At 42.3% G+C, this 19,906-nt stretch overlaps 1 protein-coding gene across 1 annotated transcript in view; it reads right to left on the bottom strand.

Moving 5' to 3' along the window:
- LOC111266583 (uncharacterized) overlaps positions 1 to 18,017 on the bottom strand; it is a 32,751-nt gene extending 14,734 nt beyond the window's left edge. Inside the window, exons 1-2 of the mRNA XM_022844176.2 lie at positions 16,080 to 18,017; positions 1,663 to 1,904 (exon numbers count right to left, since the gene is read on the bottom strand). Of these exons, the coding sequence (XP_022699911.1) occupies positions 1,663 to 1,904; positions 16,080 to 16,122 (285 nt within the window). The 5' untranslated portion in view covers positions 16,123 to 18,017. The remainder of the gene's footprint in view (positions 1 to 1,662; positions 1,905 to 16,079) is intronic.
- Positions 18,018 to 19,906: the final 1,889 nt, after the last annotated feature.

The following is a 19,906-nucleotide window of genomic DNA, read 5'->3' as shown; positions in this document are numbered from 1 at the left end:
CGGTGCATTCGCATTATACGAGTGCGATCGTACAGGCGTACCTTGATTCTATGCCACCCACTTTGATGATCAGTAAATAGACTACATGACACAAGATTTTCTTAGGTATCTTTTATTGGGTGGTGCAACGGGCTTTACCCCTTGCTTAGCCTAAAGTCAAAAAAACTATGCAAGGCTTCAATAGTGAAGGTTCAAGACGCTAAAAGGCTCCATCGAATCTTCTTTGACGGAAGTCCTACTCTCAGCGGCAGACGAATCACAATACGAACACCTGCCGCTTTACGCAAAGCAACTGCCTGAGCCATAATATCTACAGCAAAACTTTTTTGATATACAGGACCTTGAATACGTCACCACGTTAGTTTTTCCACGCAAATAACCAATGAACAGTGGAGTCGCTGGTAGAATATTATCCACCTATCTATATTTGCTTAATATCTCCGTTTGCCCGCCATTACCCGTACAATTAACACTCCCACTCTCTGTTCAGTAGAATCGTTAACTTTAAGCAGCTATTCGCTCCGTTTCGCGTTATTAGAACAAAAACATTTGCTTCATCAGTAATGCCAGGATCAATAAGTATACCATTGGCTGTGTCAGAGTTTTTCCATCCGAACTCTGCGACCGTTTGAGCTCTTCCGCCGACGCCATACTGTCGGCACAGATTATGCACTAGGTATACCACAATCAGTTTCAGATCCACAGATTCACACACGGATTCATACTATACTGCCCTGCTGTTGCTAATAGGAGCTAATGGTGGTGACCAGCAAACTGTCGACTGCATTACCATCTTGGCGGGTGGAAACTTCTCAGAGGAGATTTCTCAAATCTTACGTAGTTAAGGTCACATGCGATGGCTACCATCCGATCGTCGGCGGGGTTATTCCGTCCGTGGCAACTCAACTATTACCTGTACCGCCCTTATCCTCTGTGTCTGTAGACATCCGTAGCTACAGCAGAGTTAGCTAGTCCACTTCTGAAATAGCACGTGTCATCAATGACAGTATACTGTTGTCGCTAAAGAAGGACTTCACACTCAGCTTTTGCTATGCATCTCACAGATACTAGTGCTTCTGGTGTGAACAGTATGTATCAGCTATGTGATGACATTGATTCCAAGGGCTGATATAAGTTTAATGAGTTCATGTACGTTACATGATGACATAGCAATTAATTGCGTGATCTACCAGAGCAGCGTGTTTTATATTGTTTAGGTGGTAATATTAACGTGATTCTGTTATATGCCTGGCTTTCTCTCTCTCAGTCGTCTCCCTTATATATATATATATATATATATATATATATGTATATCCAAACAGGGCGTAGAGAGGATCGAGGACATAAGGACAACGAAGGATGACAATACAATTTTATGTTGTATTAGTTGCCACCGACGTAGTACCAGCACCGTCAGGATATCTAGACCTCAGATCCGAAATGCACCAGGGCACCTTCTTAAGGATCTTTGGTCATTGGCCGCTTACCAATCATATGTCAAAGACCAGTAAAAGAACACGTTACATCATGCCTACTTGTAAGTGCAAGTTAAACAAGATCTAAGACCATACCAAGCAGCATAAGCTTAGCTGCTTGAATCCTGGCTCAGTTTTCAGTTATGGGTATTACTTACACTCTATCCTGTTAACGCTAATAATTTACCCGATTGCAGCGTTGGGGTCTAGTCGTACGATTGCTGACGCTCCGCGCTAATTTCGCGGAGAGCTGTGGCTTCAAAGGCGCATTCTCACGGCCATCAGGTGGTTCTGTCACGCTAGCAGGTCCTGTTTGCCCCACCGGAGGCATTGCAGCTTCACCGTTGGGGAAGGTATCGACTTTCCCTGCCGTGTAGTCTTCTGAAGGCTTTTTAGCCTCCTCATCGCCAATTTCGATCGGGGTGCGAACTGCGAAGGACATAAAAAGTGAATACGCCGGTCAGTTAGAAGACGGGCATCAATTCTCTAATAACTAATTATAAATGAAACCTTTTTAGACGAGAAGGCGAAGTGGGACTAGAAAAAAGACGGGTAGCCAACCCCATCGTCTCTCATTTTGAGCCATACTTTCCCGAACACTTGGTGTACCTACGTTACTGGCGTCATTATCGAGAAGCATGCATGTCCTATCAAATGTATCATCAATCTGCACATTCGTATCGTATAGCATCAAGAATAAACTTTTCGTTATAAAAAAGGTGTGTTTGTTGCACATTCCTTTAGGCAACAGATGGTGCATGGTTCCCATTATACACCTATTTATCTTTTTTCTAAACGCGTGCTCTACATATAGCGACGTAGTATTAACAAGCCCCAAGTCAAGTTGACAGCAATATAATTTACCGTTTGTTGTGATACCCTTTTATTTGTATACGCATACTGTCACTATGTCGAAGGTAGATTGATATTTTTGACTCGTGTCTACTCACGGGCCACTCGGCTGAACTCGATTGAAGTGGATCGTCCTGGTTGCCTTTGAACTTTAACAGCCTTTCGGATAAAATTTTCTAAGAGATGACACATAATCCAATTTTAGAAATAATGCCAGCAGAAGCCAAAGAACTCGACGCCGCTGCTCTAGAATATCGAATGGTGAAAATTATCATATGTCAGGCCGGCGTTCGAAGAAAAAAAACTAATTTAGAGCTAATTCAAGTATGCATTGCTTATGCTTACACTAAACTATATAACATTTATATAGAGAATGGACCAAAAGACTTTGGATAGGTTAAGGAAATGCTCCGAACGTCGTTACACAGTCGAATCCCTATTTATTGCAGTAATTTACGTATCTCCTTCTACTTTAACAGGTACGAAATGAAGAGTTCCCTACTATCAACGTTGTTTTTTTGTCGAGCTACTCCGATATTTTTGGCCCGCATGGTATTTGTATTGTTGCACGAGTATATGGATGTTCGGGAATTGCGTTGTTCAAAAAGGCTAATTAGAGCTGGACCGCTGACATGGTTAGAATGAATCGGGCTCTTTCCCCGATACTCTAATTTGATGTAATACTAAGCTTCGTACTGGTGGTGACGAGACATTCGTTTGCCAGAACAAAACCAGATACAAGGTCACAGATGACATACGGACCTCTGGATACGGCGACACAAATTAACCTTAATTGCCCAGTATTACATATTGTAAATAACTGTATGTATGCTCAAACGGGATAAACGAGGAAGCATATAATTCACGTAGATCCGATATAGTTGTGAGAAAAATTTGCTGATTGCAACTAATCCCATTAGAAAGAATCTAATGACGCGAATTTTTCGTGGTCGACAAATGTTTTTTGATTGGTAAAGCAAGCTCGACATTTCTCTTCATTCGTTTTGTCGAATTTACTTATTGTAGCAACGTTACCTGTGGTCAAAATAGATTAATCTTAAGGTTAACTAAAATACCCGAGTAGAAGGTTTCACATCGTTTACGTTATTCTCGAATGTCTAAATCGCCCAGATAGAGCCATGCTTCCTTAAATCATTGGGAAGTGCTGATTCGGACGTAATAATCTACTTCATCTAAGACACAATTATATGAACAGCCAGTTTTTTTATTGGGTCTCACTTCCGAGAGCAAATATAATGTCATATATAATTTTAATTTATTACACGTTACGTTATCTTTACGGTGATATAGCGCCCACCCTGATCGCCGATAGACACCGTAAGAACGGGCGGGCCATTTGTTCGACTGCATAATGTGCTACCAAGTTGAAGGACCAAATTGAGCGCCAAAATAGCGTAAAAAGTAGCAAGCGAAAAAAAGACTAGACCGAAAAAGAGCATCGTAAATAGAAGCTGGCGTCCGAGTAAGGCAAAGTCATATTCGAAATTCATACTAATCACCATCTGTTGTTGTTGTTTAGGAGAACGATTAATGCTGCACCAAGCTGTACATGTTCTTATGAATTGATGAAGATAAATTAGCGGGCTCAATCTGTGCGGATGAATGAAATATCTTTTGAGATATATATATATATAATGATGCCGAATAGTGCCTTCGTTTATTTTTATTTCGTAATATTTCGTTTTATTGCAGCTACTTTGTTGAAGGCAAAACAGTTGGACATCCGATCATTGCTAGATGATGATGATTATTTTCAAATAACTTCACGCAAATCAGTGTAACTATTGGCCTGGACAGATAACTGTTCGCATCGTAACGAACGGACTGCTATATTTCTTTCTTATATAATATTATATATATAATATAATACAATGTAATTCTTATATAATAATTCGTTATAATATTTCTATGTACTATTAACAAAGCTATTGGCCAGAGCACACCCCCCAATTAGATCTATCAGGCGGATCGTATTTAGATAGAATTTCAAATCTGTCATATTAACATTTAAACTACTTAAATAATTTGTATTGACAACAACAGGTAAAAGATTTTCCAACATAACTGATACAGAATTGGTATGCTTAAGACTAAAAACAGCAGAACATAAGCACTTTTATATGGAAAGATGATTACATCCAACTTATTTCTCTTTATATGTCCTATTTCTTTTCTCTTGTGCGGGTCGCGGATGACTCCCTAGTGATTTTCAAAGTACGTTGAAATAGGCCGAGAGAGCAAGTGATTGAAAACTCATAGCCTTGTGATAACATTTAGCTACCAGGACGAATGTCTCGTAATGGAGTAGCATCATGAGGTAAAGTTAGCTTCAGCAGGTTAATGGTAAATCTACCGGAGCACAAAATTTGGCCTTATAGTGTCCTTCTGCACAAGTCAAGTTCAAGGCAAGAATAACAATGTCTTGATCTAGAACGAAAGTTCAAGATCAAAATTTTGCTAGCTAGGAACTTAGAGATCCTGCTATCCGACTACTTGTTCTCGCATGTGTCAGATAGAATGTTTCGTCTGCGTAACTAGCGAATGGAAGTTCACATTTTGCAGTCTTCATGCGTAGATAGTAAATAACGAGGAAGAATCTTGTAAGTTGGCCGAGATACTTGAAAGCTGAAAAAGTGAATATATTTAGTGAAAGTATTCGAAAATTAGTATTAACTAAAAGTCTTGCCTAGCTTGCGATAAAGTCGTTTCTAACAGTTGAGCTGAAAAAAATTATCTGGGCAACCCAATTAGATAACAACCCACTAAGAACTTATTAAAAGATTGCTAACTTCGCAATTGCTCATAATAATTTTGGGTCATAAATTGACCCACATATTTGGACGCGCATAGGCAAGGACAGGCCCGGAATAGCCTTATTCTTCAGCTCCCATTTTTAGAGTCGTCGCCTAAATTTTTACAACGCATATGTTTTAGAAAATAGCACCATGATGAAAAGGTCAATGAAAGCGAACTAATCGAAGTAAGGATATGCTAAATTCAAAGGATTTTTATGCGGCTGGAAAAAATTACATCGGAAAAGCTTTTTATGGATTAAGGATATCAGTATCCTCCTCGCTTCGTGTTTCCTGCGTTACAAAAGAGAGCCGTCTGTTTCGCTTGAATACAGCGGATGCCTTAACGTTGAGTTAACGCGATACGCACGTACAGACCTACCGCAAACATTAGCTACCAATGTTATGATGTAAACTACAATGATGCGGCCCATTCGTTAACAATATATAGTGATTTTAAACAACATTAATAGATTATGTACACAAGTCTAGAGGGCTTGCATAAAAATACATCCCAATCGCTTAGTTTGTGCAGTAGTACTAGCGTTACGGCATAGATGTCAACGCCAAAACACATAGTTAGATTCGCTATCAGCTATAACATTTTGAAGAATCTCGAGTCATCGATAAATTCTCTCGTGCCCTATTTTTAGAGCCCCAGACATGGTATGTGCGTAGTGGACGATCCAGAATAATGACTAGTTAAACGTCATTGTGCAGTCAAAAATATTGGGATTGTTAAGCCGAATCGACACGTAAACCTGACCACGTTCAGACGCCACTGCTACAATTACTTCTACCGTCACTAGAAATAATCTAATTTCCTCTCCGCCTGTGGGGATCTGAAAGTGTGGGCTCGTCAAATGTAGACCCGCATTTGCGACATGATAACATTCGGACCCCCCCCCCCCCCCAAGTACAGCATGAACTATATCAGACGATCTGGTTGGCTGTGTTACGTCTATAATGGCGAGAAGATCGCTTCGAGTCTGCTTTGAATCATCTAGTCTACTTAATCAGATTATAATTCATGTATGTCGTTAAGTCGGTTTTGGCGTAAGCTATGTCGCCAATGTCCTTGGAGAACAATATCTGAAAAGTTTAAGTGAATATAATGACTCTGTCAATAGGTCTCGTATCAGTTTTTGGAGAGATAAAGCGAAATGGTACATCCCATTACTTCTTTTTTTGCTGAAAGGGTTCAACCGAAGCTGTTAAGTTTATGAAGGGTTTATCTCGCTTCAAAAAGTAAAGAGGTTGGCCCGAGTTGGTGCAAAGCATGGATTTGAGGCATGACAGATGGGCAACCATACATTTCGAAATGATAATGTCTAGATCAATCGATAATCTGCTCATTACTATAAAACATCTCATTCCGAAGAATCGTGTATGACGCTATATTTGGCAAAGGCGTGTTTCGAGTAATCTACCCTTTAAAGCTATCCATTGAGACTTGAGATATCACGTGAGGGAAGTTATATGCGAAGGACCTGAAATTTTGGAAAATTGCCTAATTTCGGAGTTCTCCGTGTCCATTTACATGCAGTAGCGAATACCGCGATTGATTCAAGATTTGTATATCGTACTGAAGGTTTCTTTACCAATCAACGTAAATGCAATCAGATTTCACTAGCAATGTATAACACAGCAATGCTAACGTTTATTTATTAACAGAATCCAGCTTTATTTTTTCACAAATTTAAAAAAACCGCTTCCGCTAGACCTACTTCGTGCCTACTCTACGAAATTTACTAATATATCAAGCTACAAGCGAGAATCCCTCAGTTCGTTTCTACGATATACATGAGTTTACCTTGGACACCTAGTTAGTGAGTATGTCTGCATGGTTACTAAATGTTGACTTGCGTAAATTGTATTTTACGCGGTCTCTCGTCGACCTGATGTACCTTTTGCCTATTCTTGTTAAGGTAAACCCGCGGCAGCTAAAGGCTATCCTGCTCTAAGACCACCTTGACATACTATTGATTGTGTCGTAAAACATTTTATTTCGTAGTTCCCGGGCGCTTTTGTCTCCAAGTTTGTCTAAAATGAAGTAGTCACGCCTGCGAAACACTTCATGTTCCAAGGTACGTTCAAAATTCAAACCTGTAGGCCTGTTTTGAGTTTATTAACAGGGTAGAAATGGCGTAGACAATTATGAAGAACTGACACCATGCCTTTTCTTCGTAATTCAACTATGCCTAATATCAACAACCCTGATCAATGCCGTCTATTATATGCTAATTTATACTGTGTAATTTATCCACTTTTACAGCATTTTCTCGACATGAGTATACCGTGGGCATCAATCTAACGCGATAGAACCTTGTTAATGAATTTTCCCTTGATCAATTTATAATTACAGAATTTGGCCTCTTAACGAATAGTTTTCAAGCTACCTCCTAGACACTGTATAAAAAATCTACCAAAGAATATAGCCTTGATGCTAGTAATCTGGGTAGCCAGTTTTACCAGGGATAGTTTCTACTAGGCTCTCATAGGTTTTAATGTTTGCACTAATATATCTACAATGATTCTCCCAATTACTACGTCCATAGAAAGTCCTAAAGATTCCAATTTTACCTCATAGACTATTTTCCAGGTGCTTTTTCCCCGCCTATATACTAAATTACCTGTGTCTTCTTTGAGACCTGTCTTATTCACAAAGTACGTGGCTTATGGTTGTTCCCTGTAGCTGGCGCGATGGCCACCGACCAGTCTATCAGAGCTATATGCGTCCGATCTTCACGTGCTTGCAACGCATTTAAGGCGCAGGCTCTAGGCTTGACCTACAAAAGCAGTTTCTGATAAAACAATGCTATGAAACTGTGTCTAAACCAAACGGAAAAAAATTGCCTTCTGTTCGCTAATTCCAGTTAGCGATACTCGCACACGCACACAAACACGCGTATGTGTACACATCTGCTCATTTTTGTATAAGAGCTCTAGTAGATGAAGAGCAGACGCTGACGTCTAGTATTTCTGTCAGAATAATTTGGAAAATCGTCATATTTTACAATTACACTCTGTGATTGATAAAGCACTCGGACTCTGCATACCTCAGTGCGTATGATGCCCACCGGAACCATAACAATCTATTTAGTTTTAGGTAGTGTTTTAACGCAGCTGCGCTTACCAGTTTAACTGTGGCGCCCTACAGTCCCTACGCAGATGCGTTTTGTAGCAGCATTACTGAAAACCCTTCGCTCAGTTCTGCGTCGTTGGCTAGTAGTATGTAAACAGATGGGCGGCAGAATAGATTTGGGTGCGATTTATTTCAGGCTTGAAGCTTGCTCGGTGAGCAAATCACTTCACGACTCTGCCTGCAGGGCATGCGTACTTCTACGTAGAATTCGATTTTACACATAAGTTCATTTGGATCTCGTCAAATGCTCAGCGGTGGTCCCTATGGCAGAAATTGGCGTCAATATTTCTATAGTAACTGAGAAATGTTCTCTATAAGAATTGAGAATGGGCTCTGCATTTATCGGCAACCGGATTCAGTAAGTGGCGCGCCCTTAAATTTAGTAAACAACATCTGATCAACCCTACGAATTCAGGATTTCCAAACTCGAACGGACAGAGCTGGTTGATAATAGCCAAAATTCATATCCGCCCTTCTGCGCACAACAACAACAACGGTATCTGATGGCCAATGATATCCAATCTGCTTTTGGAAAAAGAAAGTTTAATAGCACCTCATACTTACTTAACGCGCCTACGGATCTACTTAAAAGCACCCACTGTAAGTTAAAGTACAACTATTTCCTATTTCATTTAAATAAGCCAACCGTGATTAACTGTTGTCAAATGATTTTAGAATTGATGATAGGAAAATTCGGCCACAAGTCACAGAAGCTTTGCTAGTAACAGAAATTACATACATTTATACACTTTGCAAGAGCTATATTTGTTTACTCTTGTAGTTATGCTGTCATTGTTATGTCAGGGAGAATTCCATGGCGCCACCGACGTTTGGTTTCATTACTTTTCTGGCAGATCCATTATTACGCTAAGACTCTTTAGCGAAAAAATGACCAGGAGTGATCGATGTCGATATAACACAACCAGATGCCATTCGTGTCAATATGATTGCATCGGCCGGAAAAACGCGTATAGCTTTCGAGTTGGTACAAGTAAAGCGACGCGTGCGGTCAAGGTTATATTTTGTTCGTGTGACCCAGTTCGGCAGAACTGTTCGAAAAGAAGGTCCAATTCAGTAACGAACGAACGAAATCGCACATTTCGCTGAATCATTATCACTTCAGCAATGCTTGATTGGCAATCTAGGTTCAGTGATATGACAGGGTTGCCTGTCTAAACCGCCTAGCTCCGACGAACGTTGTTAGAAGATCAGCGGATCTAACATTTCACTGGAAACCTGCTAACCTAGTTTAAACAATTCACCCTGAACACCCCTACACCTATAGTTAATGCTACTTAGCTATACCGTTCATCGACCAGATGACCGTTAGATGATGATTATATACATATTTGACATTTTCTATAGAAGTTAGCGGAACGCCGTTATCAGCATTTCATTCGATAGAAACTAATAGCATATCAGCAAAGCGAAGTAAGGACGCAGCTAAAATAAGCTTGCAAGTCCAAAGGGATACAATTGAAGTTAAATACCGCTCGTCAGCGATTACAGGGCAATAATGTCCATCTTCTATGCCAAACGCGATGAGAAACAGCGGCCAATGGCCCGCTAATATCGCATCCCGCTGTGCGCGGTTCGTTTTAACTGTATTGCCATGTTCACTAATTGCGAAAATCTATTCTGATCAGAACATCGTGCAGCTGTGAGCTCTGTGCATTTAGTTGCTTCGACGCGAACTAATTGGCGACCTTTAGCGTTTTGTTATCAAAAATAAGCCTAATATTAGGTTGCTAACGGTAAGCTTCACTGGTCGGTCAGAACCACATTATGGCCATCTGCGCTTCATCGGGATGAAAATAAGACATATATGGTCGACGACATGGAATAGCTTCTGGTATTTGATAGCTGTTACTGGGTTTTGGAGGGAAGTGGCTTCAAAAAGATAGTGGTGGGTATGTTGACCTGTCTAACTTGATGTAAGTTTGCAATGCTACGACTCGATAGTATATTGCACGCCTATCCTGAGAAAGGTGTTTAGAAGACATAAAATTTGAGCATTAGCGTGCCGTTTGCTGTACGTACGCTTACCTACGAACCGTAGCAAGCGAAGTATAACATCGAACTTCAATATACATCAAGGTGGTCTTTGCGCTCTCTACTGTTTCTTCCGCTTATGCTACAATGAAGTGTTGGAACTGTGATACTGATTCAACAACTACTCGAGGCTACTTAGATGTTACGAAAGATCTGCTAGTACTTCACATGTAATGCATAACGAAGGCAAGAGTCGAGTGTACGCATACAGCCATATGCACATGATATCCACGACATGCAACAGTAGTAGCATTATCGCGGATCAGGCGCGAAAATGGGTCTATTCTGTTTTCTTTCAGCATTGTCTGCGCGTCAGTTATTCTGACATCCAGGCGCAGACGCGTTAGGCCATTGAAAAGCCAAGGATAAACTGATCGTTTGATTCATTAGTCCTGTGCGTGTGTGTCCTATACTTCATGTGGCGCGTGTATAGCTACCATCATTTGACCCTGTGTTAGTCGATAGTCGAGCCAGAATATGACACTCATTAATAAATGACCCCCGAAGCACAACCGCCCGGAGCAGCTATGTAGAAAGGTCCTAAACTTATTCGATATACAATATTTGTGCTCTGAAATATCACCCGTATTGGAGTACGGTGAGAATTCAAACCAAAAAAACTAGTTACTTCGATCGGCTGAAAGTTTCGATCTTGTGATACAGGGGGGTATTATCGAATCGAGTCATACGTATTTATCTAGTATTATTTTCATCGTGTGGTAGGCGCGTTTGTGCCGCAATGATTTGACAAATGGAATATTTGCTCTTCGAACGATTTATATTTTAATACTATCTGTAAACAATCATATCCGATGAACGTTTTTGCATGCCTATTTAAATTCCCCCAAGTTCTCTCAGGAAGGGGGCCCCTGATTTTCCAACATAGCACGTCACATTAGAAACAAGCTCTTTCTGCGCTACTTCCGAGGCCGAATTCGATGTTACGGTTGACATCTGTCACTTTTTATATACCTGATCTACATGCACCGTGCCGTACGTAAACTGCAGTGCAATATGGCGAACAAATTGATACAGCAAATTCTGAAACAAGAAGATGTCGATATATGCGATGTGAGAATTCGACGTTGTTCGGCGACCCAATCGGCCATAATGCTGCTCCTATTTTTCCGCAGATTGGCTTTTGTCTCGGTAAACACGCGGTCCTGAGCACGATAATACGGGGTGGTATTTGTAAGCAGGACAGTGTTTTGGCAGATGATAATTCGTACATGATGACTACTGTGTTTAGCCTGTATCCAGGACGATCGCTTGTGTTTTTTATGTGTTTCTTTTTTTGCTTTTGCGACGGCAATCGCGTCGCAGGTGCGGACGCAACTTTATCGCACGGTTCAATGGCTGAGCTGACAAACACCGCTCATTTATCGATGTAATCGAAGTCTGAAGCAACTTGTTAAGTTTACCTTAAATACGATGCATCCCAAGCAAACCGCTATCGATATATTAACTACAAACTATAAAAACAGGACGTGTTTCTTAGGATGTTGCATCGGACAGTACGTTGCATATTCCATTGCTGCGTTTGTTATTGTTCTACACATTGTTACAGATTTATTATGAAATAAATCACGTAGAACGAAAGCTGCGTAGAAACTGACAGGCTCATTAGGTTAATCCAGCGAAGTTTTCGAATCACGGGTTACGCGTTCGTTTTAGGAACGTACTTCGTTTCGCGTTGGGAGCGTGTCGTCTGAAGCAGCGCTTTACGACAGTATTAGCTACTTACGCAGCATCAATAATTGGCCTATCCTGTAGAACGAAGAAGGTGGATCTTCTATTAGATTTATTGCCCTCTTAGGTATTTTATCCTTCATATCGGATGAATCCTCAACAAAGATAAAATACAGTACTATATTAATCTAGAAGTTCATGTAGTATTTATTCGGGTGTGTCATATGGGCGTGACGAACCCAAAAAATAACACTTCTCTAATTAAACCTTCTCGCAACAAAAGTTGTAACTTTAGACAAGAATGTAGAAGGAGAAAAATTGAACAATTCAATGCATTTTTTCCCGTAATGCCCAGTAGATGTTCAATAAATTCATAAGTAATACCTCGTTTAGCTTTTTCTGAGCCCTGGATAAGCTACCGAGAAAGAACCGTTTTAATCTTCTACTTCTCGACCCACTACCGTACAGGGTGTAGCAAATCAACTTCGAAATTCGGCTGACACCTTTTCCTTCGACCAAATGATTCAATTTTTCGATTCCTGTTATGAACATAAGCTTACTAAGGGTAGTTCATAGAGTAAAGGAGATCAATTGCAACTAATAATGTTTAGGGCAACAACGATTTGCATCTAAGAGTCAATACTTTAGGTAGGTAATTTTTCCGTCGGTCTTCTGTCGCGTGCTATCAGCTCTGTGGTCAATTTTATTAGTGTGGTCTGTCCCTATCCTGACAAAATCAGCAAAACCCCTACGTTAAGCTTTCCTGCCCTCGTTCACAATAGAAATTTGCTCCCAGTCCGCGAAATTTTTGTCGTAATATCAGTGAATGAAAGCAAAAATATCTGAACAATATGGCATGGATAAACTGCATGAAAATAATCCATCTAGTAAGACGTCTAGTAATTTTTGACATTAAGAAATAGCTATCGCGAAATGTGGTAACGCGCGAAATTAAAAGAAAGGATTCTTGTGTTCGAAACGGGGGCATTTGAGGTTAATTGGTGCAAAACTTTCCAGCTTCACGGAGCCATCAGTGTGTAAAAGGATGAAAGATCTAAATGTTACTCGCCATACAGGTGAACGCGTACGGAACTAAGGGTCGCTTATTATTTGATTAACTTAAAACAGGTTGTCTTATTAATAGATTTCATATGACTTCCTCAGCCATATGTAGCAAATTATACTGCATCGTTTCAATTAAGTAAATAGCTTACATGAAAAAAATTAGAATTTTTTTAAGTTCCTTTCATGCGTTAGCGTGAAGCAACATTGCTCCCGATTCGAACCGCATCATACGCAACTTACTACGCAACGGCAAATGATAAGCAGAATCAAAACACGAAGTGGAAGAACCACGAACGAAAACTATTGTGATTACCCACACACATATCTTTCCTGTTTGTTGTTTTTATTGTGTCTGTATTTTCTAATGTTCGCAGCTACCGATAGCCGTAACAGCCGCTAGCTTAGTCACTCGCATTCGTATTGCAGTGGACAACAACGGAATCATGTTTTCAGAGGCAAACGCTAATCAAAACATATTTTTGGCTGGATCGGTACTTTAGTCCGTCGTTTTGGACCTAAGCAAAATTACTTGATGTAATATAACGCTGAAATTCACTGCAAAGTGCCGTCGATTATGGCCTGACAGCAAACAAAGCTTCTGTCTATATGGTCCAGCCGTCAACCAGACCGGACGTAAAAGCGCCCATCAGAAGCGGTCGCCAGAACTACACCAACACTTCTGAATGTCGTCTTATCGGATCAGCCGCTCCGCGGGCGTCGTCTGTTCTTCCGCAAATAAAGAATCGCCTCAATGGACCTAACCTTGATTAATGGATAGCCTTAAGGCGTTGGATATAACAACGACAACAGCAATTAGTACAACCTTTGTGGATGTTTCACGTACGATCATATTAGTAAACCCGTCGACGGTATTCAATTGGAGAACATAGGTGTGAATGGAGGAGAGATTGCATCGTGGAACCTCTTTGTCCAGACAAATGATTCTGTTTCGATTCGAGTTACTTCACACCGGTCTACCACTAATAAAGCGATACAACTTTACTTTCAAGCATGGTAGGCGGCTATGTTGCGACAAAGAGGAACCGAGAGACAATCTACAAATCTGTATCGGCGTTTACATTCATGGCGGCATTCAGACGGCGAGGCGTCGATCCCAGATATTTCGTTTCTATATTGCCGCTATGACCAGAAAGGTAGACTGCAACGACCTCTATCTCTCTGAAACTCCAAACGTGTGATTTATCGAGCTCTGGAAACAATAACATTCGTTAGACGAACTTGGAAGTCTTAAATTAGCGTACGTATTCTTTTTTCTCCTGCACTTTCACTGCATATGGATGCTTAAATAGGCTAGTGTTTGATACGTAACAATATCAAAAGAACCATTTATATAGATACGAAAAAACACAACCTACAGAACCGGACTCCGTTAGGCGAAAGCGACATTTAGCATCACGGGACTCCAATAATAATAATCAAGTAGACAATCGGTCGAGAGCTGCTATTTTCAGCCACGAAACATTCCATTAACATATCGATATTTATAATATATGACTTGGGTTAGTAAATGTCATATATATGTTGTCCCGCTTCAGTTATATTATCAGACAATAATGGCAGAACGATACCAAGGATTAATCGAAACACAGCCTTTACCGACTGTACATGTCGCGCGAAACACACTTGCGGTAGTGGCAGTCTGGATGCCGGACCCGTTCCGTTGACTAAGCTAGCTACGCTGCCGGACCAGTGCACCGTCGCCTTACTTTGGACCAGCTATGTCAACAGCTTGTATCAGCGTCCTACCCATTGGCCAAGTAGTTTGGGTTAAATAACTAGACTCAAACAGTGCTTGTGAAATCTTTTATTGAGTGACACAAGACCAAGCTGTCTGGTCTCTACGGTCATCTGCCAGCTCGGTGAAAGCGGTTGCACCTTGTGGTCGGTGTCTCGGAGGCAAAAAGCCAGACTCTGCCTAACTGGGTTGATGTTAAGGTCACGGCCGACAGATAACCACGCTTGTGTGGAGGCCCGGTTCATTGTCGAGGGCCGATAAGGCATTTGATGGTCCCGTCTGGGTGGGCTTTATTTACCTAATATCTGTAAATTCTACCGTCGAAAGGTCGTATTCTATTTAAGGGGAAATTCATCATAGGGAAGGTTTGCTGCGCTGTAAAGGATGTTTGATTCGCTTTCCTTCACGGTAAGTTCAAAGTGTCTCAAAGCCGGCATTGCAAAACTATTGGATTGGCAGCTTGAATCAATGATTAAGCAGGTTTCCCTTTGCTTTCTATGAATAGCGATCTGTTCTTTACAGCAAAATAAATCTTCCTTAAACTGGCACTACAGCATTGGCGCCTCTGTCGTTTTTTAAAGCACCAAAACTTCAAACTTTCGCCATCTTTTCATGTGACGGTGACGGTGACGCGCCCACAATAAAAACACATTTCGAGTTAGCATTGTTGAAAATTAATCCAGAGCAGTTAACCTCCTTCGGGAGATTCGTTAGCATCTAGAGTAAGATCTACGGCATCGTTTACAGAGGTCCGCTCAAAGACCTACGAATTTACTTTGTAAATGCGCAACATCAACGTATTCACACAACATTTACGTACAAATCAGCTAGGCGGCCAGGGCATGCGGTAACTTTTATGTATATTGACTTTAGATTTTTACATCATGTCTAATACGAACTCGATTTCTCTTACTAAGAGCGTCTTGTTGTTTCGCTTCATTATTACGCATTTACCAGCACAACTAATTCGAGTGATCAAAGTTAGTTATGCCCATAACGAGCCTATCTCTAGCGCATCGGCCCAATTTTCCTCAGCCACCCAATGTGCGTTGTCGTGCCAACGATGACCTCACCTTAGCTACTACTAGCGTGCACGCCACCTGCGGAATCGTGCAACGCATGACACGATGCATATAAAGACAACCCACACTCTAACGTTGATACCGGGGCACTCACACATGTATAAACACACACGTGTGTTTTAGCTAGCTCTACAGCGGCAAAATACCCACCTGGCGTCGGAGCTCCTTCGGGATGTTCCGGACGGGGAGCCATCTTGAGGTCCGTCTCGATAAGAGAGTTTTGCCGCCAGCCTTTGTGCGGACCGTCGGATCACTGTGATCACGCTTTCTGCAAGTCCCCGTGAAACGAAATGGCGAATGTCCGTTTGTGTTCGTCACACATCCGTCAACACCAATCGCGGCAGAAGCCGCCGATACCGGCTGCTGCCTCTTCGAATCGTTTATAAGACCGTAGTAGCAAAACAAGTTTTCGCTTCGGTATCGCTGCCTGAAATGCTTCAGGCTGTCAACTACCGAGCTGGCACGCGTTACCAGATGACAGTGTCGTTGGTATTGATGCCGACACTTTATCGAAGGTTGTTGAGGTCGTTGATAGCAGCACCGTTCAAACTCGCAAACACCAAGGTAGCTGTTTGGATAACACCTATTAAAAATATGGACTATGATCAAGTTACGGTGTCTAACCGAGATCGACGATGAAGTGGCGGCAATCAAGGTTGCCAGCGCGTTGATGGGCGCTCGCAGAGCGGCGGCGGCGGACTGCGCCGGTTTCCCCGTAGCGATTTCCGTCTCCTGGAAATTTGCGGGGTTCGAATAGTACGACGGGATGGTGGCACCGGCGATGACGCGGCTGTACGCTGGGCGCATCGAGACACCCCTTAAGCGAGTGTCGCTAACTCAAAAAGTGGAGGTAACCAAACAATCAATAACAACAAAGACAACACGAAAACAGCAATACAAACAACAACAATACCTCACCAGTACAAGCTCCACAAAAGGCACAGATATTATAATCTGGAAAATGAGAGACACACTATCGATCTCGTCCTATGCCCGTACGAAGGAATAGGCCGTTTTCGTTGTCTGTCAGTTTCGGCCGCTTGTTATTACAACATTGTCAACATCGATGGGCTAAGTAAGTGAGCACTCAGTTCACTAAAGACACATTCACATGACATTAGCGTAGAGTTACGATCAATGCTCACACGTGGTACTAATCGCAGCAAGCAACGCTCTCTACAGACTCAGAATAATTTCTAATAGAGCTGTTTTGTTGTCGAAATCACCACTGGGTAACGTAAATAATTGACTATGATCACTCCGGGCCGTACGCTTCTTTATGCCTTTTGTTGGTTGAATTGTAAAGACTCTGCTAAAGTAGACAACATCCCTGCGTTTATCAACAAGCTACGGTAGCAAGCTACAAGTCCGGTAAACTTGTCGATTTGCCTGCATTTTTCTTTTCTAAACGACCTTTAAAATCACCGCGGCAACATGCAATAAATCGCGGTTGCTGAACAATTATTCCAGGCTTTGGGTCCGTCCCTTTTTCCACCTTTGGCTAGGAGACGATCTCTGTTTCCGCCGTCGCTACGTTATACGTCAAGTCACTTGAAACGACTCGAAACACACACGAATTTCGTCACTGAATCGCCGCTAGCAACGCACAACTCATAACATAACGACAGACCTGCTCCTGCAAAAAAATCGCGCGTCCTGCTATGAACCTCACGTTGGAACCAACACGCAAGCAATTAAGCACCGTCACGGATCCCGTGTCAGAGAAGCTCGTGGCTTGAGCTTGCTACCTTAAGTCTTGCTTCGAAAGAATTTGGTCAGACCGAACGCTATCGCTCGGACCTCTCGTTTCTTCTCGCCAGTGACAGACAGCTTTTACCGCTACAAAACAACCATTGCCAGCGTTGCTTGTCCTGGAAGGTGCTAACAGAAACAACAGCAGCAGGAGCAGCAAAGCTCCCTATCTGACAACCCCTGTCTACCAATGGCTGTCTTTCCGTGACAGCTGCTACTACCGCTAGCTCTGTCGTAGAGCTCAACGCTGCAGCGGCGTTCTTGCCTGCCCTATATCGACCCTCGCTAAGGCCGACTCAATCAGAAAGGGCAGGAGGATGGCGCCTAGTCGCTCTCCGCCGCAAAGAGTCACCCGTCATCGTTTTCCGTACTCGCCTATCGAGAGATAGCAGCAGGAGCGGCAGGTCAGTCGTCCTCTATAATCCGTGAGCTCATTTACCAGAACAGCAGACCACCGCTTGGCTGGCACTGTTGTGCTGCTCTTACTTCTGCTGCTGTTGTTGGATGGCATCAACCGTGTGGCGGGCAACATGCCCCGATGACGTCACCGGGGCCCTTTCTGGTGCGACTCTCGCCTCCTGTATGCCCATGCGGCAGCGAACCTGCGCCGCGCCGCGCCGCGCCGCGCCGACAGATTAACCCAGCAAGGTAGTTGGGTTTTCGACAATCGCCACCTGGAGCGAGCGGATCAGTCAGTCCAGGGCTAGTGTACCGTGGTAGGTAAGGCGGCGTGGGGAGATCCAGTCGGCTATTGATTGAATTTGACAAGCAAAATTTGTTTGGAAAGCTATGGAAACTGGCATTTAGTGATAAACCATACAAAGACTATTCGCCCAAAGCGACTTCTATTGTGTTCGAAATGTGTGTTGGTATACAGCATATGTACATGGGTTCAATCAGCCCGCAGCATTCGAAGCACAAGGGCCAAGCTCGTATGAAGAGTATGAGTGGCAACAGCGTTTGGTATAGTACAATTTCCAGCAGCAGCTGAGTACCAAAGGTCAATAAAGGTGAGACCTATCCTATCCTATCCTATCCTCGCTAAGTTCTCCGTATTGTTGAAACTGTTGCTTCCAAGCGCATAGCTATTTGTGGACTGATATTACAGCATGTGTTATGTCCAAAGCCCGTTTGTTACAGAAATCCATCGTATCAGCGGTAGCCCTGGAGACTCCTGATTTGATAAGGGTGAGGGTACAGCGGAGAGTCGAATAGTTCAGACAGATGGGGCGAAAGCGCCTCAAAAGGGTCGCAAGAGATTACCATAGCGTAACCTTATGGTTGTGGGCTCTCAGTCTGGTCTGCGTCCATCGTCTCCAGCTATAAATTCTCTCGGTTACGTTAGTCCCGCTAGCACAGTGGAATGTCCTCATGCTCAGAGAACATGGTTCTACCAGTAGCATTAACGGAGCAATGGCACTCATATGATGATAGCCGTCAATAGACTAAGTACCGACTCCTATGGGCTGGGTATCAAAAAGGATAAACTACTACATTTTTTTATATATGGAAACATACGCCATTTTCTCAAATGTGTCTCTATAACACTAAATCTGAGCGAAACAGCTGTCTGCTTCGGGTTCAATCAGCAATCGATTCAAATTAGAACGCGGCCTTTAGCTTGCGATCAACTAGAAGCGATGCTGGAGCTTAAAGTTGCCGCGGAAGTTTACTTAATTATGGATAAACCTGCAGCTCTGTTCATTAGCCCAATTTGCACCGGACATTAACGCGATCTCTAGTTATCCTCCCTCAGTTTAGAACCAACTGTCGAAAAGGTATGGTTTTTTTTCGCGTTTTACATACGTTTCTAGCCACTCTGTACGCCGAACGCTGTAATACTGGCCAACCGTCATATGTCCAAAGCATGGTGCAATATGATGGGACCCGATTTTTAGAGCTTGCCCGCCCTGAGAGCTGCAAAGAAGCAGGGTATCATGAATACCAGAAAAGCATATAGTCATATATATATATATATATATACGATCTTTTGGTTTCTCCCGTTGATAAATGACCTCATTCGCTTTGTATAAAGGCTTGGCCATTAAACCAGCGGGGCGCATGAATAGCACACTCCTTTACCAATACGAGTTGGGTAGCCTTTTCAATATAAAACTGAAAAATTATTCTCGAGTGGGTGACTGGTTTATTAGACATAAAAAAAAAGCTAATAATATAGCCTACCTGTATGCTATGAGTGTACGTAAAAATGTTGATTTCGTTTA

Source organism: Varroa jacobsoni, unplaced genomic scaffold, assembly GCF_002532875.2.
Source record: "Varroa jacobsoni isolate VJ856 unplaced genomic scaffold, vjacob_1.0 scaffold_1100, whole genome shotgun sequence".
In the NCBI taxonomy this organism is placed as follows: Eukaryota; Metazoa; Arthropoda; class Arachnida; order Mesostigmata; family Varroidae; genus Varroa; species Varroa jacobsoni.
The sequence above is the reverse complement of the archived record's forward strand: the minus strand, read 5'-3'. Positions and strand labels throughout refer to the sequence as shown.